Raw genomic sequence first — 22,343 nt, 5'->3', positions numbered from 1 at the left:
TGTGACTTGATCATCGTGTTCATAAACGCTTGTCTGATCAAAAGTTCAATGAGCGTCTGTCAAAATTTCAAATATCGTGCACTTGATTCCGTGATGCGACGTGAGTTCAACCGCCAAATTCAAACACATTTTGGGTCAATACACAATTTCAAAAAGCACCGCTAATTTTGAACACAGTTGTGTTTTGAGCGAGTGCGGACAATGGATTCTTACACAGAGGTGAGAACTTATCAACTACTATGAAGTGGGATTAAAGAATATTGCATATTTAACCGTTAATCAACGATCTGTTGCTTTTTTGGCGAGAATAATTGGGTGCGCAAATGACAACAATGAACTGTCTGGAAATAATTTGAAATTTAGTGTTGTGAATTTATTTTTTAAATAAAAGATTACATACTTTGAGTGGATATGAAAACTAGTACTAAATAGACAGAATGGAATGTGATGACCATAAGGAAGATACAACATTGGTAAATTTATCAGTTGACAAGTTGAAGTTGAACGTTTTGTTTTTAAATAAAGTGGCACTTAATTGCTAAAACCTTCATTTTTTAACTTGTTAAAAAGGAGAGTGGCATCCATGTAAAGCCGTCCCTTTAAATTGTTACTTAGGGAATTTTCTTTACTGATCTTGACTGACGTATCATGTTGAGGGTCTTAATTTTGGTTCAATATGGTGTTTCGTATTAAATTTAATTGTTGATTTCTATGATTTGGATGACAATAAGCTTAATATAGAATCAATTTGGCTTAGCCTTCTTCTTCCCACAGCCACGCTTATGCACCTTTTAATGCCTTCAATCTGACGATAAGAAATTTGACATACTTCACTGCTCCAGGGGGGATTTATACAACACAATAATGCACCAGTCAATTGTAACCACAGCCTCCCCAGGTCCGGTAATAGTGGGGACTTCCAATTTTGGTCCAGCTAAGCTCGGGTAAAATCTCCATCCTGTGAGAACGAACAACTGTTATAATCCCCGCCAAATGCCCCCACACCCAAGGCATCCTAGGTCAGGCCCATTCCCGACTATTTTTGACGCAAAGACAAAACTACCGCATTCAATTGGCACTGCAGTGCCACCTGGTCTGAAAGGTAAAAACATGGCCCATTTCCCCAGCTATCCCCTTATACCCACGGACTAGGAGGGGAGGGGCTCCAATTAACTGGTGCATAAGCAATCCCCTGGGTGTGCACACTGACACCAACAATGAGGCAAAGTATTGGTAGGATGTGCATTACTTTTGTTACATAGTTGGATCGTTATTAGCTCGACTATTCGAAGAATAAGGAGAGCTATACTACTCACCCTGGCGTCGGCATTGGCGTCACACCTTGGTTAAGGTTTTGCATATAAGCACCTTTAAGTCATTATCTCAGTAAATACATCAGTTATTGCATTGAAACTTTGGATATATATTCCCAACTATCTTACATACTAACTTAATGAAGTTAGATAACAATTATTTGAATATAATGCAAATAATATATTTAGGCCTTTATTATTCGACTTAAAATTCTGGTTAAGGTTTTGCGTGTAAACACACATAGGTTAATATCTCAGCAACTACTTGAGGTATTGCATTGAGACTTTATACAATGGTAGTCAACCATCCAACCTACTTAATTAACCAAGTTAGATATCTCTTGTTTGCATTTAATGCAAAATAATTGCCCTTTATTATTCGACTTAGAAATTCTGGTTAAGGTTTTGCATGTAACCACATTTAAGTCAGTATCTCAGCAAATATATCATGTATTGCATTGAAACATTAGATATGTATTCCCAGATAACATTTTTTTCATATAATGCAAATTATGGGCCTTTATTATTTGACTAAGAAATTCTGGTTAAGGTTTTGCATGTAAGCACACATAGGTTAATATCTCAGCAATTACTTGATGGATTGCATTGAGACTTTATACAATGGTACTCAACCATCTACTTAAATAACCAAGTAAGATAACTCCAGTTTGCATTAAATTAAAATAATGGCCTAGTTTTTATTCGACATAGAAATTCTGGTTAAGGTTTTGCATGTAACCACATTTAAGTCAATACCTCAGCGAATACATCATGTATTGCATTGAAATTTTACACACAGGCTCCCATCTATTTAACCTTCTTATTTAATCAAGTAAGATAACTCTATCTTTTATAATATATAATTTTTGCCCCTTTATATGCGACTTAGAAATTCTGGTTAAGGTCTTGCATGTTAGCACACATAGGATAATATCTCAGCAACTATTTGATGTATTGCATTGGGACTTTATACAATGGTATTCAACCACCCAACTTAATTGAATAACCAAGTTAGATAACTGTATTTTGCAAATAATGGCCCTTTATTATTAGACTTAGAAATTCTTGTTAATATTTTGCATTTATGTTTATATCTCAGCACACCATGTATTGCATTGAAATCTAATCTAACAGTGATCCATGCATGTTTTGCCAAAACTTTTCAATCCTTACATTTAAAAGCGGCGGAATAGTCGAGCGCGCTGTCTCTGTGACAGCTCTTGTTTTTCTTTTTCATTTTGTATGTATTATCCCCAAATTTTGTAACAAACATCGTCAAATTTTTTGCTTTTCAAATAAAAAATGTTGGGATGGGTAGTTTCATAGACTCTGACAGGGATTTGAGAATTTAATAAGTAATTATGTTCAAGTAGGCTTATAACTTCAAAAAATAATTTTCACTTGGCATCTATTTTTGTTTATAATTTAAAATACAGCAACTGATTGAGCGCACACGGCAGCGGCGTGCAATGTTGAACCAGAAGCTGGGTAAGACTCCAGATCCAGCCCCAAGGAAACGAGTGTTGGAAGACACAACTAATCAACCTGTCCTCACAGTGATAGACGATGATGGTTAGTAGAAATAAAGTTTTTTTGAAGAACGGTTTGAATATTATCACTCCAAATACTATTGAAAATAAACATTGAACAGCCAATCAGATATATGGATGTTAAACTCAGACATGAGAATGGATTATTGAAATCAACACAGTCATTGAAATTGGACTTTTGGATGTACAAGCCCGACTTCTTATACTATTGCTTGGCATCAAATATTTGAACAAGTCCTAATATATATAATTCAGAATTTGAGCAAGCCCGGAAGACATTTTTATACCAGTGCAGGGCTTGCGGGCTTATGCTGATTTCGACCACTGTTATTGTTAACAGTTAATAATTAGTTTTTGAATAGATATTTAAAGACCCATATTCAAAATATAGCGCCTTTATAGTCAGCCATGGGGCACAAGTGTATAAAGACAAACTATTTTACAGACTCTCCAAAACGACACTGTACCTGGGAGACAGATGGAAAGGGAAAGCCTGACACCCCAGCAATTAAAGGTGTCAAGTCACGCATGACAGTGCTGTCAGAAGAACGACCTCATTTTTCAGGTAAAATTTAAGGGCAAGTTGGCATTTTCACTTATAACTCCCACTACCCTTCATTCAAATAACTTCACACAGTTAATCAGGACTATCCTGCTATTAGGTTACATAACTCCATATTATCCATTCCTAAATACAAATTATGGCCCTTGAATGACTAAGGATTTTAGTTAAAAAAGATAGGGACTGTTGTGTCCAATGAAAGTTTTAGGGCAAGTTTGGATTTTTTCTAATAACTTCTATACACTTAATTTGTTGATTGCCATCTTACAGTTAGTTGACACAACTATGTGGTATCCAAAATAGAAATTAATCGACTTAAAAAATTTGGTTAAAGTTTTAGAGAAGCTTGGGGTTTAACACAGATCTAAAATACTGTTCATGCAATGGACTTGACTCTTCATACTTCACACATTTGTTCACAGCCACTACACAATAAGGTTACATACTCCATATTATCTTAAATACAATTTGTGGCCCTTGATTGACCTTTTTTTTTACTTTTTTATTGACAGACACATATAACATCATTATTGCATTCATTTCTAAGGCCTAAAAAAAAAATTGTTTGGTTAGGGTTACATCCTTTTCAAAAATAGGTAGGGTAGGTAGGCTTTTTTTTATTATTATTTTTTTTTTTTTATTAGACTTTATATAAGAATGTCATTTTCATCAATGGAGAATGGTGTTCAAGTCATCGTCTATATTAGCATTTAAGGTTTTAAACTACATATTGAAAAGCACCAAAAAAAAAAGATTTTTTTTTTTTTTTTAGTTTTTCATTTTTTTTCAAACTGACTATAAAAACGATAGGGTCGGCGCCTATTCCGTAGGTAGGGTCGGGTAACCCGAACCAAATGTATTTTTTTTTAGGCCTAAGATAAAGCGGCATTGATATAAGTACCGGTATAAGATATAGTTGAGCATGATGGCAGTTTTGTGTAGGGTCCTTATTCCAAAACAGCTTGATAAAATCCTTACAAAACTTTCATAACAAAACACTTTTATCTTATTTTATATAACTGTATTTATGTTTGCCAGATGTCGGAGGTGACCAGCGTGAGAATCGAGCAGGCACTCATGTTGCCATGGATACCAGGCCAGAGCCTGCTGGCTCACCTAGTAGCCGGAGATCTCGCTTTGCAAAGCTCGCACAGAACCTTGACAACTTCGAATGTGACATGTCACATCCAACAATAAAGTAAGAACTTTGCCGTGAAAATATCATTTAAGAAAAACATTTGCTTTATCGTTATATGAAAATTATGTTGTTTGCAAAAAGATATATAAACAGGAGCTCTTTGTAAAAATAATGATTTTTTTCCTTTGTTTTGTTGAGTAAAATGGAAATAGGCATTTTATGAGACAAATAATCTCATCCAATCACAATGGGAAACATCTTTAAAATCATGCAAGTTACTCCTGATTTTTTTCATTCCCAAGTTAATGGCATAAGTGATGAATTTCCCCAAATTAGTGTGAAAGGACTTGTTTCCAAAAACCTGGAAAAAGGCCATGTAGTATTTGTAAAGCTTATATACTATGTTCACTATAATAATTGTTGATAAGACAATGTGTATGTATTCATATTTTTACAGAAAACAAGAAGAGAAAAAGCCAAGATGGCAGCCACCAAAGAAAGATGACGACAGGCCACCAAACCATTTTGATGCGAAGGACAGGCATGTTTCCTCGCCACAGAAAGAGTATGAACTGTATCAGGGACCCAAGAGGGACAGACAGGGCTCAGGACCGGGTAGCCCTGCCCCATCACCAAAGAAAACACCTGCCCCCGCCCCACCATCAGCCCCTCTTCCCACCCAGACAACAGCCCCAGCTAAACCACCCAGGGCTCAGTCCCCTGTGCGAGCCCAGTCTCCTGCCAGGCCACCACTGGGCTCCCCTAAGAAGAGCACACACACAGTTCACCTGTCACAACCTGGAAACACAGGCTCACCAAAATATGCACACAGTGTATGTAGTTTGATCCTAAATAATAAGTCATTGGTTTAATATAAAATTATCTAAGCATCTTGCAATTACACTCTGCTGTAGTTCTTAGTATCTTTCCATTTTACATTTATTAACATTCCCTAGTCAATCGTATTGAGAAAACTTGACATTCATTATGTATGAGCCGAAAGGGTTATGACATGTTTGATATCACTACTGTGCTCTGATTGGATAAGTGGAATGTTGTTTGACCAATGGTACACAATTTTACAATAATTGTCTACAGGTGAAAACAGTAACAAACCATGAGCCGGTGAACAAACGGGCGACCGACACAAGCTTGGGGGATGAACCCACAGAGAAGCCTGTGACAGACAGGCTTGCATCCTGGAAGAAAAACACACCCACCAAGCCTGCTGCCCCAAGGGACCCAACAGATCTGCCCTTGTCAGAGAGATTTGCAGGTATAGAAATTTAGGAAGAAATCAGCAACTAGTTGGCTACACTAGTTTATTAAAATTTAAAAGCAGTATTAAAACTTCATTTAAAAAAAACACATATTTAAAAGGTTACCTTTGCAATATAAATGTATGAAGTATCACAAAATAAGAAAATTAAATTCAACATTGACCAAATCCCAACCATTGAGAAACAAGAACTTGAATAGTTGTGGGTTGTTGCCTTTAACTGTTCTTTGACATATGGTGAGATATATCAAGAAATAATGTTACATACATAACAGGTGAAATATTGCTTTCTTATTGTGATCATTTCTATCTGTAATCTGATGTATACCTAATCTATGCAAATAATTCCATTTATTTGTCACATCTATATAGGTTGGGAGCAGAGAGTTTCTCAGACCCCTAAAGCAGACAACACCCCCGCTCGTCGACACCAGCAAACCCCAAGACCGGAGCAGAGACCTGCACAGGGGCCAGATTCTGGGGATGACATATCAGCTAAGCCTGTATCGGATATCCGGGCCAGCTGGAAGGAGCAGGAGGCTAAGACTATTCCTAAACGAGAGGAAGAGCCAACTGCTTACTCTGTCGGGGACAGAATGTCGGCCTGGGAAAACATGACCTCAAATAACAAAGTAATGATGCTTTAAAATACATTATGTAGATAATCGATTTAATTCATTATTGAGTGGTCATCATTAGCACAAGCCCATGGTGCCGTACACTGGTTAAATGCTTTGTTAGCCTGCTCCAATTTGTGATTTTAAATAGCAGAGTTTGTTTAAAAAATGATGCCAAAATGAAACTAATGAACAAATTCAGGCTTGTTCATCCAAAAGTCTTATCTGAGCCACATCTCCTGATTTTTGGCTTTCAGTCATATATTTTCTTTCATTGTTTAATAAATCGGGTATTTCATTTAAATGACAATTCAGGAAGTAATACTTTAAATTGCATGATACCACTAAAAGAGCATAAAATATGTGTTTTAATACAAGTTAGAACATGCACTGCACATTTTGATTATTGTACTAAGCTTGACGGCACGCACATGACATCATTACAAAAGTACACAGAATCCTTATAGAACATAAATAAAGAACAGTTTATTTTTTATTTTTTAAACAATTTGCCATTTTAAAGAGACACTATGCTCACAGTCAAAACAAATTGGGACAAAGTATGTGGTTGCTATAGAAACATGAGTAAAGAAGTTTGTCATAAATTGTTGAGAAAATGATGCACTAATGACTGTCGGTTGAAAAAAAAAGTTTAAAAGAAATTTATACACATAGGGAAAAACCTTTTTTTGTCATTTCTTATTTATGATTGTTTCATTTGTAATAGTTATGTCCGTGGGCCCAAATTCACGCAATGCGGCTCATTTCATTATTAATAGGTTTTACTCCAAACAATTATATCCTTCATTTGTATGTGGATATGGTATTAACCATTGTTTTATACCTGTAGGTGAGCTCTATCAAGAAGGTTGATCCAGGCACACCCGGTCCTATGAAACCATCAGGTACCCCAAGTAAAGCGGCCTCCTGGAAGACAAATGGGACCCCTAACAAGGGCCTCACACCACAGAAGAGTTTCAAGGACTCGATCGAGGAGAGAGCCTCACAGATGGGGCGGGGAAAGGGATCAACGAGCAGTGCAGATGGTCTGCCACCTAAACCACCTACCAGCAGTACTTCAAGGTATAGCTTTAATATGGTATATGGAACATTTTCGCCTGATATTTAAAGATATTGCAGATGTGAACAGTAAAATTATAAAGTATAAAAATGCTTCATTTCAATGTCTTTAGGTATTTTATGGGCATTACCAGAATAAAACTTCTCAGGCCAATTAGTGGATTCCATTTTATTTGATAATTGTGTATTGTGAAGTTTTTACTATTGGTAAATCCTTTTGTATCCACAGGTCTCCTCAGCGGACCCCCAGCAAGGCAGGAGCCTTTTCCCCAACAAAGGTCCCAAGTCCCCAGGCGGCCTCGCCACTTGTTCGAGTTGGCAGTGCAACCAAAACACTCCAACAGAAAATCCTCAACCAGGTCCAGTACAGCAAAACAGACAAGGTAACATAGCCCTCACAGCAGTGAGAGTTAATAAATAGTTAATTTCATTGAATCTATTACTGTCAGATTGATCAAAAGTTAAAGTTAAGTTTAAAGTTTTAATTTTACATGATAGTAGTTGGATAAGATGTAAAATGGTAAAATTGGCAAAAATAGAAGCTTTACCATATAACACATTCAGGCACTAGATTGATAAAAGTATGTATTTCTTCACTTTCTTATTTAAAAATGCCAAGAACTTATGTATTTTTCCGGAAAATAATTCATAACCATGGAAATGCTCTCAATTTTGAGGTATGGCACCTTTTTGTAAAACACAAAATAGGCTATTGTGGACCTACCTGGTTTTCAGATTGCTGACAAGATCCGCCAAGAGCGAATGGCGGAGGTGAATACTCTCAACAATCGATACCAGAACGGCATTCTCAAGGATGACAGGACACTTGAACAGTCTGAGGTATGGTTGAGCATTCATGGTTAGTTTATACAATCTCTTAAAGCCTGATTGTGATGTTTTGAGAGGCTATGAAAAAGTGGCCCTGATTGCTTTCGAATAAACTATTTTATTTTTTGTGCGAGAGGTGAATAATTAAATCAAGACCAAGTTACCCTTATTGAAAATGGTGGTTGGCAACATATGTACTAAGTTTTGTGAAATGTATATTTATTTGATCTAAAAACGGTTTTGTTCAGTCTGCAAGACAGGTCTTTTCAAACTACTTAAATTGAAAAGTTAAATTATAATCATGGTACTCTTTTGGAGACACAGAAAAAACACTTGTCTAAAGTTGTCTTTGTGAGAAATTCATTGAAAAATACAAATTTGTATTAACATTTCTGTGTGAAGGTATCAAGTGCAGATGAGGCTAATGTTCATGCCCCACCACCTCCTCCCCCTCCAGCTGCTGGGGGGAACAAGAGAGAGTCTGTCCGTACCAAGGCCAGGGATGGTAAGATTTACATCAAGAAAGATTGTAGTACATCAAAAAATTATTAGCTGAAATATTTAATGGATTTTCTGATTGTCTGATCATAGTTAACAACAACAAAGATTAACGTTAATGTTATTTATTTATGTCAGGAGTACATGGCCTTTAGTTCTTTCATTGGTTAGAACTTTCATTGGTTAGAACTTTCATTGGTTAGAACTTTCATTGGTTAAAAATTAGAATGTTTTTAAATGTTTTGCCTTTTATGTACTTTGCTGTGTGACCAAAGTCAGGCTTGAAGTATCTTTAATCAATGTTAAAATGTTAATACTTTTGCAACAAAATATGTTGGTTGTTATTCTAATATATATATATATTTAACCTTGTTTTCTTTGATGTGCATGGAATTAACAATGTTACCTAAAAGGGCTTCTTTCTAGAATGTTCAGTTATCAAGTTTTTTCTCTGAAATATGGAAGTTCAAGTCTCAAACACTTCAAAATTATCTTATAATGAAATTGTTATGTTCAAAGATTCCATAAAAGAAAGTTTGGAAGTATATTACTCCCTAGAAATGGGCTTAAACTTCTATAAAAGGGGAAAGCTTGTATGTTCAAAATATCTAATCCTGGTGTCAATGTTACTCTTTGGCCACGTTTAGTAAAATAGTGTATTTGAAATCAATTCTGTGAAGTTGGCATGTTATAGTTACGATTTTTTGGGGTGTTTTTTGTGAAATGTATGTTTTAGCTTTGGGAGTGGGGCTGAATTTCAGTCTCAAATTGGTCAGAATAAACACACTATTAAATATTTAGCATATTAGTTGGACAAAAGTGGAAACCTTCCTAGTGTTCACTAGAGTTAAACTTCCACATTTCAGAGAAAAATTTCCAAAATTGATGGCAAGGTAGTTCATACTCACATGGGTGAAAGTTTTCAGTATTGATACTGAATTCAGTATTTTGGAAAATATTTATCCTTTATAATGTATTGTAAAAATGGCATTTCCCTATGTAAACACCCTATTTTCAGTATTTTGAAAAATTCAAACTTTCACCCATGTACTCACAGTTTCATATTCTTAATAGAAGCCCTGTGTTAATTAACTTGACAATCTGAAGTTATATGAAACCGGTAATGGAAAATGTATAAGCTTGCAAAATGCTGGCTTTTCTAAAACTCATTTCATAATTGTATTAAATTTGAAACTCATAAGATTTATTTATCAACCTCTAGCAAGAATTTGTTTGAAGTCTGATCAAGTTAGCATCATGCCAGTTTTCTCTGAATGCACAATCAAATGATGAGCTTTTCAATGAATGCCTGAATGAAATATGCATGCGCATTAGAAAACAGGCCAAACATTATTTTTTGTAATTATAATAGTATCTTTATTCTATACTATCATTTCAAATGGTTTGAAAGTCATGTTATATTAACCCTTCACCTCTTCCTTTGCACGTTCACCTGCAGTAACCATGCCTTCCTCTCTTCTTCTCTTGCCAGATTTTAACAAGAAGCTACAGGCCATGGGGTTTGAACTTTCAGATGAAGGCGGGGCCAGCTACACATTTGACAATGGTCCAGGTGAGACACAACCAGCATCAGCCAGTAAGAAGCCTTCCAGCATCTACAGACTGGTTTCTAAGAAGTGCACTGAGGAAGAGAAACCAGTGGTGCAGCAGTCTGCGTCCTCATTGAAGAAGGTACAGTTCCAGGAGCACAACACGAGCACGGACACAATGGATGAGACAGAGGATGACTTTGACCCTACGTCTGAGGAGACACAATCTGAGTCCCAAGAGTCGTTTGATGACACATTTGACAGTGGCTCTGAGTCCAGTATACCTGAGTCCTATAAAAGCGCTTCAAGAAGAATGGATAACCAGCAATCTCCTCAAAAACGTGTCATGCAGCACCATCAAATGGATGATGATGATGTTAGCCTTAGTGCCTTCGTTTCGGACTCTGTTCGGCGGCAGACGGTGATGCCACAGGCTCAGGACGACACTGCCAGTATCACCAGTGAGGACAGCATGGAATACCAGCACGTAAGGCTGGAGGGGGTGTCACATCGGCCCCAAGGGTATGGGTCCAGTATCTCTTCTAGCGAGGGTGAGAGGGGTGGGCAGGACCACATGGATGGGGACAGTGATGATGAAGACCGGCAGGAGATGGATGACCTGCTAGATGAAGCCCTGGATGACATCACAGACGTCGAGATGAGGAACAAGGAACCTGTCCCTCAACCAGTAAGTGGAAACCATGTGCATTTATTATCACATTCAAAAGTTTTTACTAATCAAGATAATTTCAATTTTTTAAGTAAATGAGAAAATCAATTATTTGAACACGATTCTGATGGTTAGAAGCTATTTGTAATTTAATGCTATATTTAGCTATCCTTTGTACAACTTTGTCATTTTGGATGGCTGTTGACCCCATATTGATTTTAATAGCATCATTTGAAAGGGTGTTTACAAGTAGAAGAAGAATGTAAAAATACCTAAAAAAATAATAAAAAAAGCTTTTCTTTGCCCTGAAAGAGTTAAATAGACCATTTTTTGTCTGAATACAATTTAAATTAAGAACAAAAATATTAGCTGCAATAATAATGGCTTTTTTTGTATGGTCATTTATTTCCATATTTGTCGGTAAGCACCACCCCTTTCAAAAGATACCAACATTTAATGGAACCATCAGGCATTAAATGGGGTATTCATGTTTCAAAAAAAATATTATGGCTTAATAAACTGACTAGCTTATATGAGGACCGATAAAACTTAATTAGATTCTTGCCTCAGAGTGCAGAGACTTCCTTTAAAAGTTTGAGTGTCTGTGTTGTGAGCATATAGTTTCTTATTTGTAACACACTCTCCAGCGCAAACGTCAGAGCCACTTGTACGCCACAACATCGGGAGAGATGAGCCTGCAGCAGCCGAATAACAATGAGGTGACGATGCGGGCCAAGAGTGATGGCCTGGCGTACAGCGTGTCCATGTATCGAACCAGCAGGTAGGGATAACACTCCGGTACAAGCAGGGCGTGTTTGATTGTAACCTTGCACAACTCATTTGAACACCTGATTCTTGTAATTTAAAGTATATTTTTACGTAAAATATTAGGATGTGATCCATCTTTGGAATTCATTTACTGTACAATTTGTTAAGCAAAAAGTAAGGATTACTTGATACATATTCTAACATTCATTTCTTCATTAACCTTCTGCATCCACTGTTTTCATCATCCATTATTTTAAGTATGAAGTTTTATGCAGTTATGCACTTACTTTCATAATCACATAGATCCTGTTATTATCCCGCAATGATTTATTTATCATTATTTAAAAAAGAAGTATAGCCACATCATCAACACATTTCCAGCTTAGCATGGTGATAGTCTGTGCTTTTCTGAATTGCATTCATTATTTCATCATTCTTTACCATGTATGTAACAAGGCCAGAAAAATTAGTATTAAATTACTAGTAATCAATTATTTTATAGTTTTCATACTTTAGGTATACATGTCATTGTTTTTCCCCCCAACTTTTTGGGAATGGGGCCTTTCTGGTTGGGAAAAAAATTGTCATGCGGCTGAAATGGGGATTTCCATTTTTGCCTATAAATGAAAAAGAATGCTTAAAAAATGGACTGAGAAAAAATAAAAGATTCAGTTTGTTTCTTTAAAAAAACATCAACTCTTTCAAATGAAAACAATTTAACGGACCAAATATCAGCCCCAAATTGGTTTGGGGAAAAACGCTGTATGTAATATATTTATTATACTGTTAGTTAATATAAAGTATGATATAATCTAAGCTATGTTTTGTAGTGTTTGACAAATGAAGAATGGCTTAACCTTCCTTATCTCTCTGAAATTACATGTATGACCTGTTTATAAACATGATTTAAATCTCCCCACAGACACACCACTTTCACGACAACTGTAGATTTCCGAGAGTAAGGAATCTTTGAATTGCTTTGGTAGTGGTGTTGCCAGCTTTGTGTGTGGTGTATAGTAATATTAGTAATTAATTAATTACACTTCTACTCGCTGTTGAAAAAGTTTTATGGTTTTAAAAAAGCATGGTCTTAAAGATAGCGCTTGTTCATAGCTATATTGTAGAACATTGTATTCATACATCATTCTTACCTTTTTCACAATTAACACTGCTTTCACAATTACATGTACAGCCATCAAAATCTCTGGACAAATATGGGACACTGTAACTTAAATGACTTTTGTTAATGTATTGGCTCTTGATCTTTACAAGAAGTTTTAAGTGATCATCTTTTAAATGCTTCTTCAGGTTCAGTCTTTTTCTGATCAATTTGGGGTCGAAATTGAGCCCCATTCTCAATGCTAAAACCTTTTTCCCAAAAGAAAAAACCCTAATGGTATTTCAGTTTTGAAAATAAATATTATTACATTGTGTGGAGGAGTTTGGATATTATTAAAGAAACAACATCACATTCTTTCTTTCTTTTTAAATATTTCTTAAAGCATTTCATTTTCTGTTTATTTTAGGGATGCAAACGAATATTCGAATATTCGATCGAACGTTTGATATTCGAATGTCAAAATCGGTATTCGAATATTCGATGTTTTTTTGTTTGATAACAAATAAACCTTTTGCCTACAACTGTGTTGTTGTATTTATTCACTTGTCTTTTTACAACGACTGATCCCTTATGCCAGGGGCGTGAACGCTATGACACTATACACGTGTCACACGTTAAATAAGGGACATATCGTCGGCGACTATATAAACAGTACCCGTAAATTTACGAAAAATGGCTATTAGACAAGTGACATCAAACAATTATTTTCGGTAAATTTTAATGACCATGCCAATAAAAGATATACGGAAACAGCAAACAAAGTGGTGTCATGGCTGCCAATTAAGTTGTGGAATATAGCTCAAATCGCCGTAATAATATGAATGACATGTGCTAGTTATGTGCTCTAAACTATCTTCCATGTTTCAAAATGTCGCTCGTGCGATGAAATGTAACTGTATAGTGTAGCGTTTTAGGATAATGTTGTACAATAAATGAGTCAAAATTCAGGGTCATTTTCGTTTTATTACTGAACTAATCCCCGATTAGGTTTGGATTTACATAGATATATTAAGTAGAGATCAATCCCAGAACGAGGCTCTCGTCCTACGGAAAGACCCTCCGTTGGTGATCACGACATTCGACCGGGAATTTACGATCATGTTTTTTTTTTGCAAATATGAATGCTGTGGAATTGAAATTAATTTGGCTTTTTATTTGTTCAAAATATTTTGCTTTTTGTTGGATTTATCAGGGTCCTTCGCGTGTACCGGCTATGGCAAAAGCCCCGGCTAGAAATGTAGAGAATAATAATAGTAGTTAACTACATTTCTTAAATATTAATTTTGTTATTCGAATATTCGATCGAAAGAATAACCGAATATTCGAATATCAATTTTCCCATTCGTTTGCATCCCTAGTTTATTTCTATTCAAAATTGTATTTCTTAATTAAAAATTAATTCAGAAAATAATTTTAATTTCTATTGAAACCAGATGGGAATGTTCAAATGTCCAAAGACTCTGGTGGCTCAATTCATCTGCCTGCATGTGCTTCAACTTCCAGAATGCAATGTTTCACTGCTGTGATGCGAAATCATTTGCTTTTCATATTTCAAAGCTTTATCATGGATTTTTTCATTGATGGTTCATATTCATATTTTCACTTCCTTCAAGTCTATCTTATATGCTCACATTAATACATAAACACAGCATACAAGTTGACAAATTTCAGAAATTCTGTTTTACTGTCTGAAAAGATACTCACAACTTTTCTTTTTTTAACCTTTTATAAGAAAATCTATTACATTGCATTTTGCTTGCCTTGTTTCAAACAGTAGAAAAGACATTCCTATAAGCCAATTAGACCATTGTGGAAAAAGGTAGTCAGATATTTTAACTCTTCCTCCCCTTGTTCCTGCAGGCAACTGGGAACTGAGGTGCCGACAGTGAGCCAGCGTATAGCCCGGAACAGCCACTGGACTCATGAGTCACCCGTAGAAGAGGACATACCTATGCCACGGCAACTCCCGCCCGAGCTTGAGAGAAAGACACTACAGGACAGAGTCAAGGTAATGACAAGGTTTTCAAATACATGTACATTGCCATGATTGGATGAGGCGTGTGAGCTCAGAGCAGTTTGGTCAAGAATCTTAGGAGCAGTTTCATGTACTTACATTGAAGAGAAAGATAATCATAAGAAAATCTAGAGAAAGATAATCATAATTAATCTAGAGAAAGATATTCAGTAGATTTTCGTGCGCAGTTGCAATATATTTGGGATGAGTGGGTTAAAAAAAAGTCCTTGCCAATGAGACTGAAATTATTTATTTTTTGGTAAAGAATCTTGCAAATCTACATTTTAAGACAAATTTCTTTTTTAGATGTCCCGTTACTTGTAGATTTTGGTTTTGTGAGTGGTTTAATGTTGCATTCAACGCATGGCAGACAGATTGTGACCATGTTGTCCATCATCTGCAGCATACACTTTTATTTCAACTTCCCAACTCAACCAACCTTGACTGAACTTGGTGACAATGTTTAGATGCATAATACCTTTAATGTATTTGTTCAACAAGTGATGGCTCTTGAATTGTCAAAAAATACCACATTTCAGGCGCATTTAAGTTTTATAATTAAGACCCTTTTTTTTATCTTATAAACCAATAATTTCTCTACATTATGTGCTGGTAGTAAATTGATCTTTCTCACCTGAGATCTCCACTTGCAGGAGTTGAATGAGCTGGTGACGCAGGAGCAGAATGTCATCATGCAGACAAGTAATGCTATCAACAAGTGCTGCATGGGGGACTCACAGTTTGCTGGATCAGCCGAGCAGGTGGAGTGCAATAGGCTCCTCCTTGTCGCTTGTGAGTAGCTTAGGGGTTGTTGATGGGTGTTTTGTTATGGAATAATAAACCAGGATATTCAAACTGATTTTATTTGTTGGTTAGAAGGGGCTTGGTTTTTGAAGTGAGATTACTGAATATTGTGGAAAATATGATTCTCCAAAACAAAAGAAATAAATGCTGAAATTTGTCAAAATGTTTAAAAAATGGAAGATACAAAAACTCTTGTCCCTTCAAGATTTCTTTTATGCCTTTAAGGAGTTCAGGGACAACATTCCTGTTGGAAAATGTGTGTTGAATGCCATTTGTGTACTTAATATAAAATCCAGCTTTAATGCCATTTATTAATCCTCTCTACCCCACCGCACAGGTCAGAAGCGACAAGCGTACCTGACCGAGGCCCAGCGCCTCAAGGAGACAAGACAGCTGGAAGCCCCTGGTCAGCAGGGGCCCAAGGGGTCACTCACCATCAGTGACATACGTCTCCCTCTCAAGAAAGACTTTGTCACCAAGATCGGCACAGCTTCAGGTAGGACATGTGTATAACATGAACGCTGTGAAGATTTTAAACTGGCTAGGAGGATTTTATCATAGCAATTGCTGATGTCTTAGGAATTTGTATCCATATTGCTTTAGATTGACATTAGAAGTGATAAATTATAAGGAGTTTTTGTTATTTAAACCAGTATTGTTAATAAGTTTATAAAGTTTTTTGTCATCATTAAATTTTCAACCTGAAATTATTATTATTATTATTCTCCTTTGAAAAAATACTCTCACACAGCTTGTTTGCAGAATTATTCTCTGTTTTTCTCGCAACTAAGATTTTTTTCCAGACACGACAACACATTACTTTGTAATCCTGATCCGTAACGGCCCCCAGGTGATCACGACCCAGATGTTGTCCACGCACGACCCTTTGATGCGCGGGAGTCTAGACTTCCCCAATCTCATCAAGATCCATGGAATCTCCTCAAACTTTAACATAAACCTGGAGATCTACAGCATGGTAGGTTAACTTACAGACGACGTTTGCATGCTAATTGTTGCTTTTTTAAAAAAATATGAGATTGTTATTCACAGTGGAAAAATGAAAGCGTTAATTTTACTGTGTGTTTAAAATGAAGTATAAGAATTTGTCTGTTTGTAGTCTGTGTCCCAGGATGTAAGCTTCTAGTATTTCTTATAACACTTTGTCTCTTTGTAGTCTGTGTCGCGTGAACACCAGAGGGACAAAAAGAAGAAGACCCCCAAGAAACACAAACACCAGACCAACATGCCATGTAAGGAGAATTTGGTTTACTCATTTACTTTGGCTTGATTGTTAAAATAGCTGTAATCTGATATAGGCTTATGAGTTTGTTTTCTAAGTACAAACTAGCACTGGTATCCTTTTTGAGAGACTTAAAGAACATGTTCCTTGGTCACACACTGACCTAACATCAGAAGGAATAAAGTATAGATATTTGTCTATTGAACAGGTAGCTGTTCTGGATTTATGTTCTGTTTTTATGTCAACTTTTAAGAAGTCATTCCACTTCCAATCTGTTTTGACCAACTACCAGCTGTTCATTTCATCTAAGTCAAATTATATATGTAATTACACATACAGATCCTGCTTTGACTAACCTTTTTTTTCTACACCCTAGTGGAAAGCCCAGGTGGTCCCCTGGCAGTGAGGACAACAAGTTTCTTCCTGATAACAGCTCTGCCCATCACCATGAAAAGCCTGGATAAGAGCAGCTTCTCTCTAGAGAGGGTATGTATATGTATGCTTAGTACACCCCAACTGGGTTTTGTATAGGGTTTGTGCTTTTCGAAAAGATCTTCACTTGTAACCTTAACAGTACATTAGTGGAAATAGTTTCTTAAATAGTAACTATAGTAAGGCATGTTTAATAAAAGCATAGTATGACAGTGACCTGCTCAAGTTTAATTGAAACTCTTAAGATTGTGACAAACTTGCTGTTTGTCATATGATAATGATTTAAGTTACTTTAAACTAGAGGAAGTGTCTATTTCTATGCCATTATGTGATGTAAAAATTATTTCTTTTCAATGGCTTTGAAACAAGAACAGACATGAAACTGAAGATCATCAAATACAAATTTCTTGCATTACATTTATGATCCCATAATGCCTTACAGATCCCATTCCTGTCGCCACTGCACGGTACGATCTACATGCGTCTGAAGTGTATGATGGAGCAGCATGTGGAAGAGCGGGGCTTCCTCACCATGTTCGAAGATGTGTCTGGGCTCGGGTCCTGGCACAGACGCTGGTGTGCACTCACTGGAAACAAGCTCTGTTACTGGAAATACCCAGATGATGAAACCAAAAAGGTTTGTTGTGTGGTGTAGCATTTCAAGGTTGGTTGAGAAGAAAATGTATTTTCAAAGCCATGGTTTAGTGTTCAGTTATAACTCAAGAACTGTTAATAGTATTTACATCAAACTTGGTACATCATTTAGGCCCAAACTAAAACATTTCTTGAGATATGCCACTTAACCAGAGAGATTAACTGTCCAGATAATTTTGCACTTGCAATTAATTATCGAAGCAACAATAATTTAAAAATCATTCAGTCATCCTTCTGAAAAATAATTTATTTTCAATTCAATTGACAAACGATTAAAAATATGTCATTTTAGTGTTAAGATTTTAAAGAGGAGCTAATGATTGAAATCTGAATCCCTAGGACCCCATTGGCTATATTGACCTGAAGCGTGTGATCACTGAGAAGATAGGTCTGATCCCGCGGGACATCTGTGCACGCCCCCACACGTTTGAGCTCGTGTCAGTCCGCCCACCACTACGAGGGGAGCAAGACACACTCGTCACTAAGACGTACAACACCATGACAACCACCAGGTAATAACGTCTTTGACATGTGCATTTATAAACAAAGCTTGATAGTTAAAAAATAATGCTTTCTTTTTGAACAAAAAAAAAGTAATTCATAGACATTTAGGTATTTCATTTTTAGGGAATCGGGCTCCTTTATGTTTTTATGCTCTACAATTAAGGGAAAAACATAAAGTTCTTGTTTTATATAAGTTTCGTCTTGCTTATATATCATTAAAATATTTCCAACAATCTTTCTGTGTTTCAGGTTTATGTTGTCAGCTGACACCAAAGAGGAGCGAATAGTTTGGTGTAACAAGATCAACCGGTCACTCGCCAACATCCGTACCTGGCACGCTGATGCCCTCCGGCCCATCAGACCTCGATAGTCAACATGTGTCACTGTTTTACTAGTAACAGCTAGATGCCTTGGTCATAACATACAGGAACTGTCTGTGTTCATGAAGCTGCAATGGAGCATTCCAGTGATCAAGCTAGACTTTAAAAAACCAAGAGATGTTAACTCAAATCAGGGAACAACTTCAAATAAAAGTTTCTACTACTACAGTGTTCAAAATTAGCACAAGCCCCTTATACAAAATATGGGTAATGTTTATATATTCTGGCTTGTTGATTATAATCTCATTATTATATGAACATATGTGTATTTATATATAGTATTCAGGCTTGTTCATGAAAGTCTTTATTTAATGACTGCTTACGTTCTAATACAGAGAAATAATTTCTCAAAAAAGGGAGCAGTTTGATTGTTAACTGAGACCTCTTGCCTAGCTTGATCCCTGAATATAAATTTTGTTTGTTCAAGTCTTTTGAATCTCAAGATAATCTCAACAGTTCATGAGGAAAAGTGTCGTCAACATTACATGAAGACATTGCTATGACACCAAAATGGATGATCTCTGTTCAATCCTAATTCTATCCCTACTAATCTAAACCTCAATTTCCGATCTCTGATGTTTCCACTTCCTATCTCTAGAAGGTTGTAAACCTCAGGCCAGCCTTATTTTGCCTGGCTGTTTTGTTGTATCTGAATGCATGCTTGTGATATTCTTGATAGCTTCATGTATTTGTGTAATATGTACACCATTAGAAGTCATTGTACATGGATGTGATTAGTCCACAGATTTCAAATCTAATGTCTTCTGTGACAGGTGCTTCACCCCATTTGACCCCAAAACCCATAGCCGAAAACAGTTTCAGTCGTTCAGCTTCCAGGTCAAGCACATCCTTGTTGTAATATAGGCCTGATTATTATTTATATTTTATCAAATATATAAGTACTTGATATTTAGTTTCATTTGGTTAACGGCTGATTATCTATTATCAATCATGTAAAATATTATTTAGACGGAGTAAACATTTGCATATTCATTTTCATGACTGAGGAAAACTATTGTGTATGTGAACTTGGAAACTACTACTAGGTTTTACTGTGTAATGTCTTGCCAGGTGCAGAATCTCAGTTGCCATATTGAGTGATAAGAATTTTAAAATGACAGCGAAATACTGAAAACTTTGAGCTATGTTAAATTTGGTGAAACTGGATTAAGTCGTAATGAGGTTCATAATATTTTGCATTTTCAGATGCATTCTGATTCTGTGTTCATAAATACCATGTCTTTCATAAATCATTCTGTATATATATATTCACCATGTGCATTGTCATATACTGTGTTCTCTCTCTCTATCTCTGTATTGTAGTGTAGAACAATTATTGCTATAAATTCTAGAAACTCTATTAATCTGGTAGCTAGGAAACATAGTCACTGTCTGTTTTAGTATTTTATCATTTTATTTCTGTTTCTCTCTTTTTTCAATATGTGTGCTTTTGTAGCTATATCGCCATGATTATTTTTGTATTTTTGAGTAATATTTTGAAATATATAATAAAATGACATAGAGAAGGCTTGTTTTTTTGTAATCGACTGAGGATGTTTGGTTCGTGATTTTTATCAAGATTGTTTGCGGTGAGCAAGACAAAGCTGTCACAATGGCGGTTCTGTGTACGTCCGTGCGCCAATCTGGACTGAACCTTGTCCGGGCTGTATCTTGACCATGCATTATAGAATTTTCAAAGACCTTGCAATGAAGGTTCACAATGGTAAGGTGGTGTGTCACGCACAAAACATGTATATACCTCAAAGGTCAAGGTCACGCTTAGATGTTGAAATAATCCTTGTCCGGGGTGTGTCTTAACTCTGCATCATAGAATTAAAAAAAAAAAAACTTGCTATGAAGGTTCACCATGAGGTAGCGTGTCATGCGCAAGACAAAAGTTGACCTCAGAAGTCAAGGTCATGCTTAGAGGTCAAAGGTTGAAATGATGACTGTTGAAAGAACTGTACCTTCTCCGGGCATTAAGGCTTAAACACGATGTATTATAGCATTTTCAAGACAGTTGAAATAAAAGTTCATCAGGATTATGCAGACTGTCGCTCACAAGTCCCAGTGCTGTACCTCAAAAGTCAAGGTCACTCATGTCAGCATGAGAACTGTTTTTAGGACTGTACCTTGTATGCTCCGCATCATAACCATGTTTCATAGGAATTCTGATTAGCTGGGCACGTATGTTCTCCGTGATGAGGCAGTGTGTAGGGAACATAATAAGGCTTATGTTTCAAAGGTCAAGGTCACACTTACAGGTCATAATGAGTTATCATATGTTCATAGCCAGTTACTTGTCAAAGCCACATCATTATTATGTATTATTGGATTGCCAAGTAACTAAGCACACATGGTCTTCATTTTTAGGTTGTGTGTACCTGAAAAGTCAAGGTCATAGAAATTTGATATTTTGAGATTGTTTTGGTTAAAAATAGTGTTTCACATCTACAATGTATATTCAGACCTACAACTCTTAAGATAAAGGTGCACGTCTATTAAGCAACTGGTTTAACGTCCTTTTATTTAGATGGAGGTGCACCTCTCTTTTGACCTAGATTCGAATTTGATTGAGAATTCATCCACACAATCATTCTGATCGGAAAGATACAAATGGGAAAAAGTGCGGTGAACGAGGTTTTTCTAAGAAGTGACTTAGTTTTATATTAAGATTTGACCTGGTGGCGTATTTTTTTTCCCGAAATGACCCATTTTCTAACTTTATCGGGATTTTATCAACACATTTATTTTTATCAGACATGTCGATTCTCTGGAGCGCACCATTTTTTCAAGTAAAAGTAGTCTTTAACTTTGACCTTTTGACTCCAAGCTCAATTTGGGTCTCGTGCTGACCATGATCAATGTGCATGTATACGCAATTTGACAAAGTAATCCACTCTGTCATGTTACGCAGGAGACACAAACAAGCAACATATATTGCGTTAAAATTGTGTTTTTGAAATATTTGACCTAGACTCTAGAGGCCTATTTTTTGACCCGAGAAAATCCACATCTGAATCTGCTCGAGACTCACCAAGACAATCATTCTGATCAATTTTCACAGATTAAAAAACAACAACAACAGCCCCTTTTTGCATAAACAATGTTTTTGCTTATATTTGACCTAGTGACCTAGATATGATCCATATTTGAATTAGCTCGAGAAATATTGATCCAAAATTGTGGTCTTAATAAATATTGTAAAAAAAACAACTTTGAGGTACTTTGAAGGCGATGTTAGCCTTTCTTGGAAATGATTTTGCTCAATATATCCGAAGTTGATCCTATGATCCTGATACTTGGTAGAAATATTGATTACGACCCCTATTCACTTTGATG

At 36.2% G+C, this 22,343-nt stretch overlaps 1 protein-coding gene across 1 annotated transcript; it reads left to right on the top strand.

The window, feature by feature from the left end:
* Window positions 1-94: 94 nt before the first annotated feature.
* Window positions 95-20,521, top strand: LOC128244578 (anillin-like). The gene is made up of 22 exons (XM_052962570.1): window positions 95-219; window positions 2,750-2,885; window positions 3,309-3,428; window positions 4,464-4,623; window positions 5,021-5,396; window positions 5,662-5,839; window positions 6,215-6,474; window positions 7,310-7,542; window positions 7,769-7,922; window positions 8,275-8,379; window positions 8,770-8,872; window positions 10,358-11,103; window positions 11,733-11,866; window positions 14,834-14,981; window positions 15,641-15,779; window positions 16,129-16,287; window positions 16,595-16,767; window positions 16,966-17,041; window positions 17,408-17,517; window positions 17,906-18,100; window positions 18,457-18,629; window positions 18,871-20,521. Exons 1-22 carry the CDS (start codon window positions 202-204, stop codon window positions 18,989-18,991), a joined length of 4,017 nt encoding a protein of 1,338 aa, XP_052818530.1. The 5' UTR covers window positions 95-201; the 3' UTR covers window positions 18,992-20,521.
* Window positions 20,522-22,343: the final 1,822 nt, after the last annotated feature.

The sequence above is a fragment of the Mya arenaria genome, chromosome 8 (genome assembly GCF_026914265.1).
Source record: "Mya arenaria isolate MELC-2E11 chromosome 8, ASM2691426v1".
NCBI classification, from domain to species: Eukaryota; Metazoa; Mollusca; class Bivalvia; order Myida; family Myidae; genus Mya; species Mya arenaria.
This window is presented reverse-complemented; position numbering and strand designations above follow the sequence as displayed.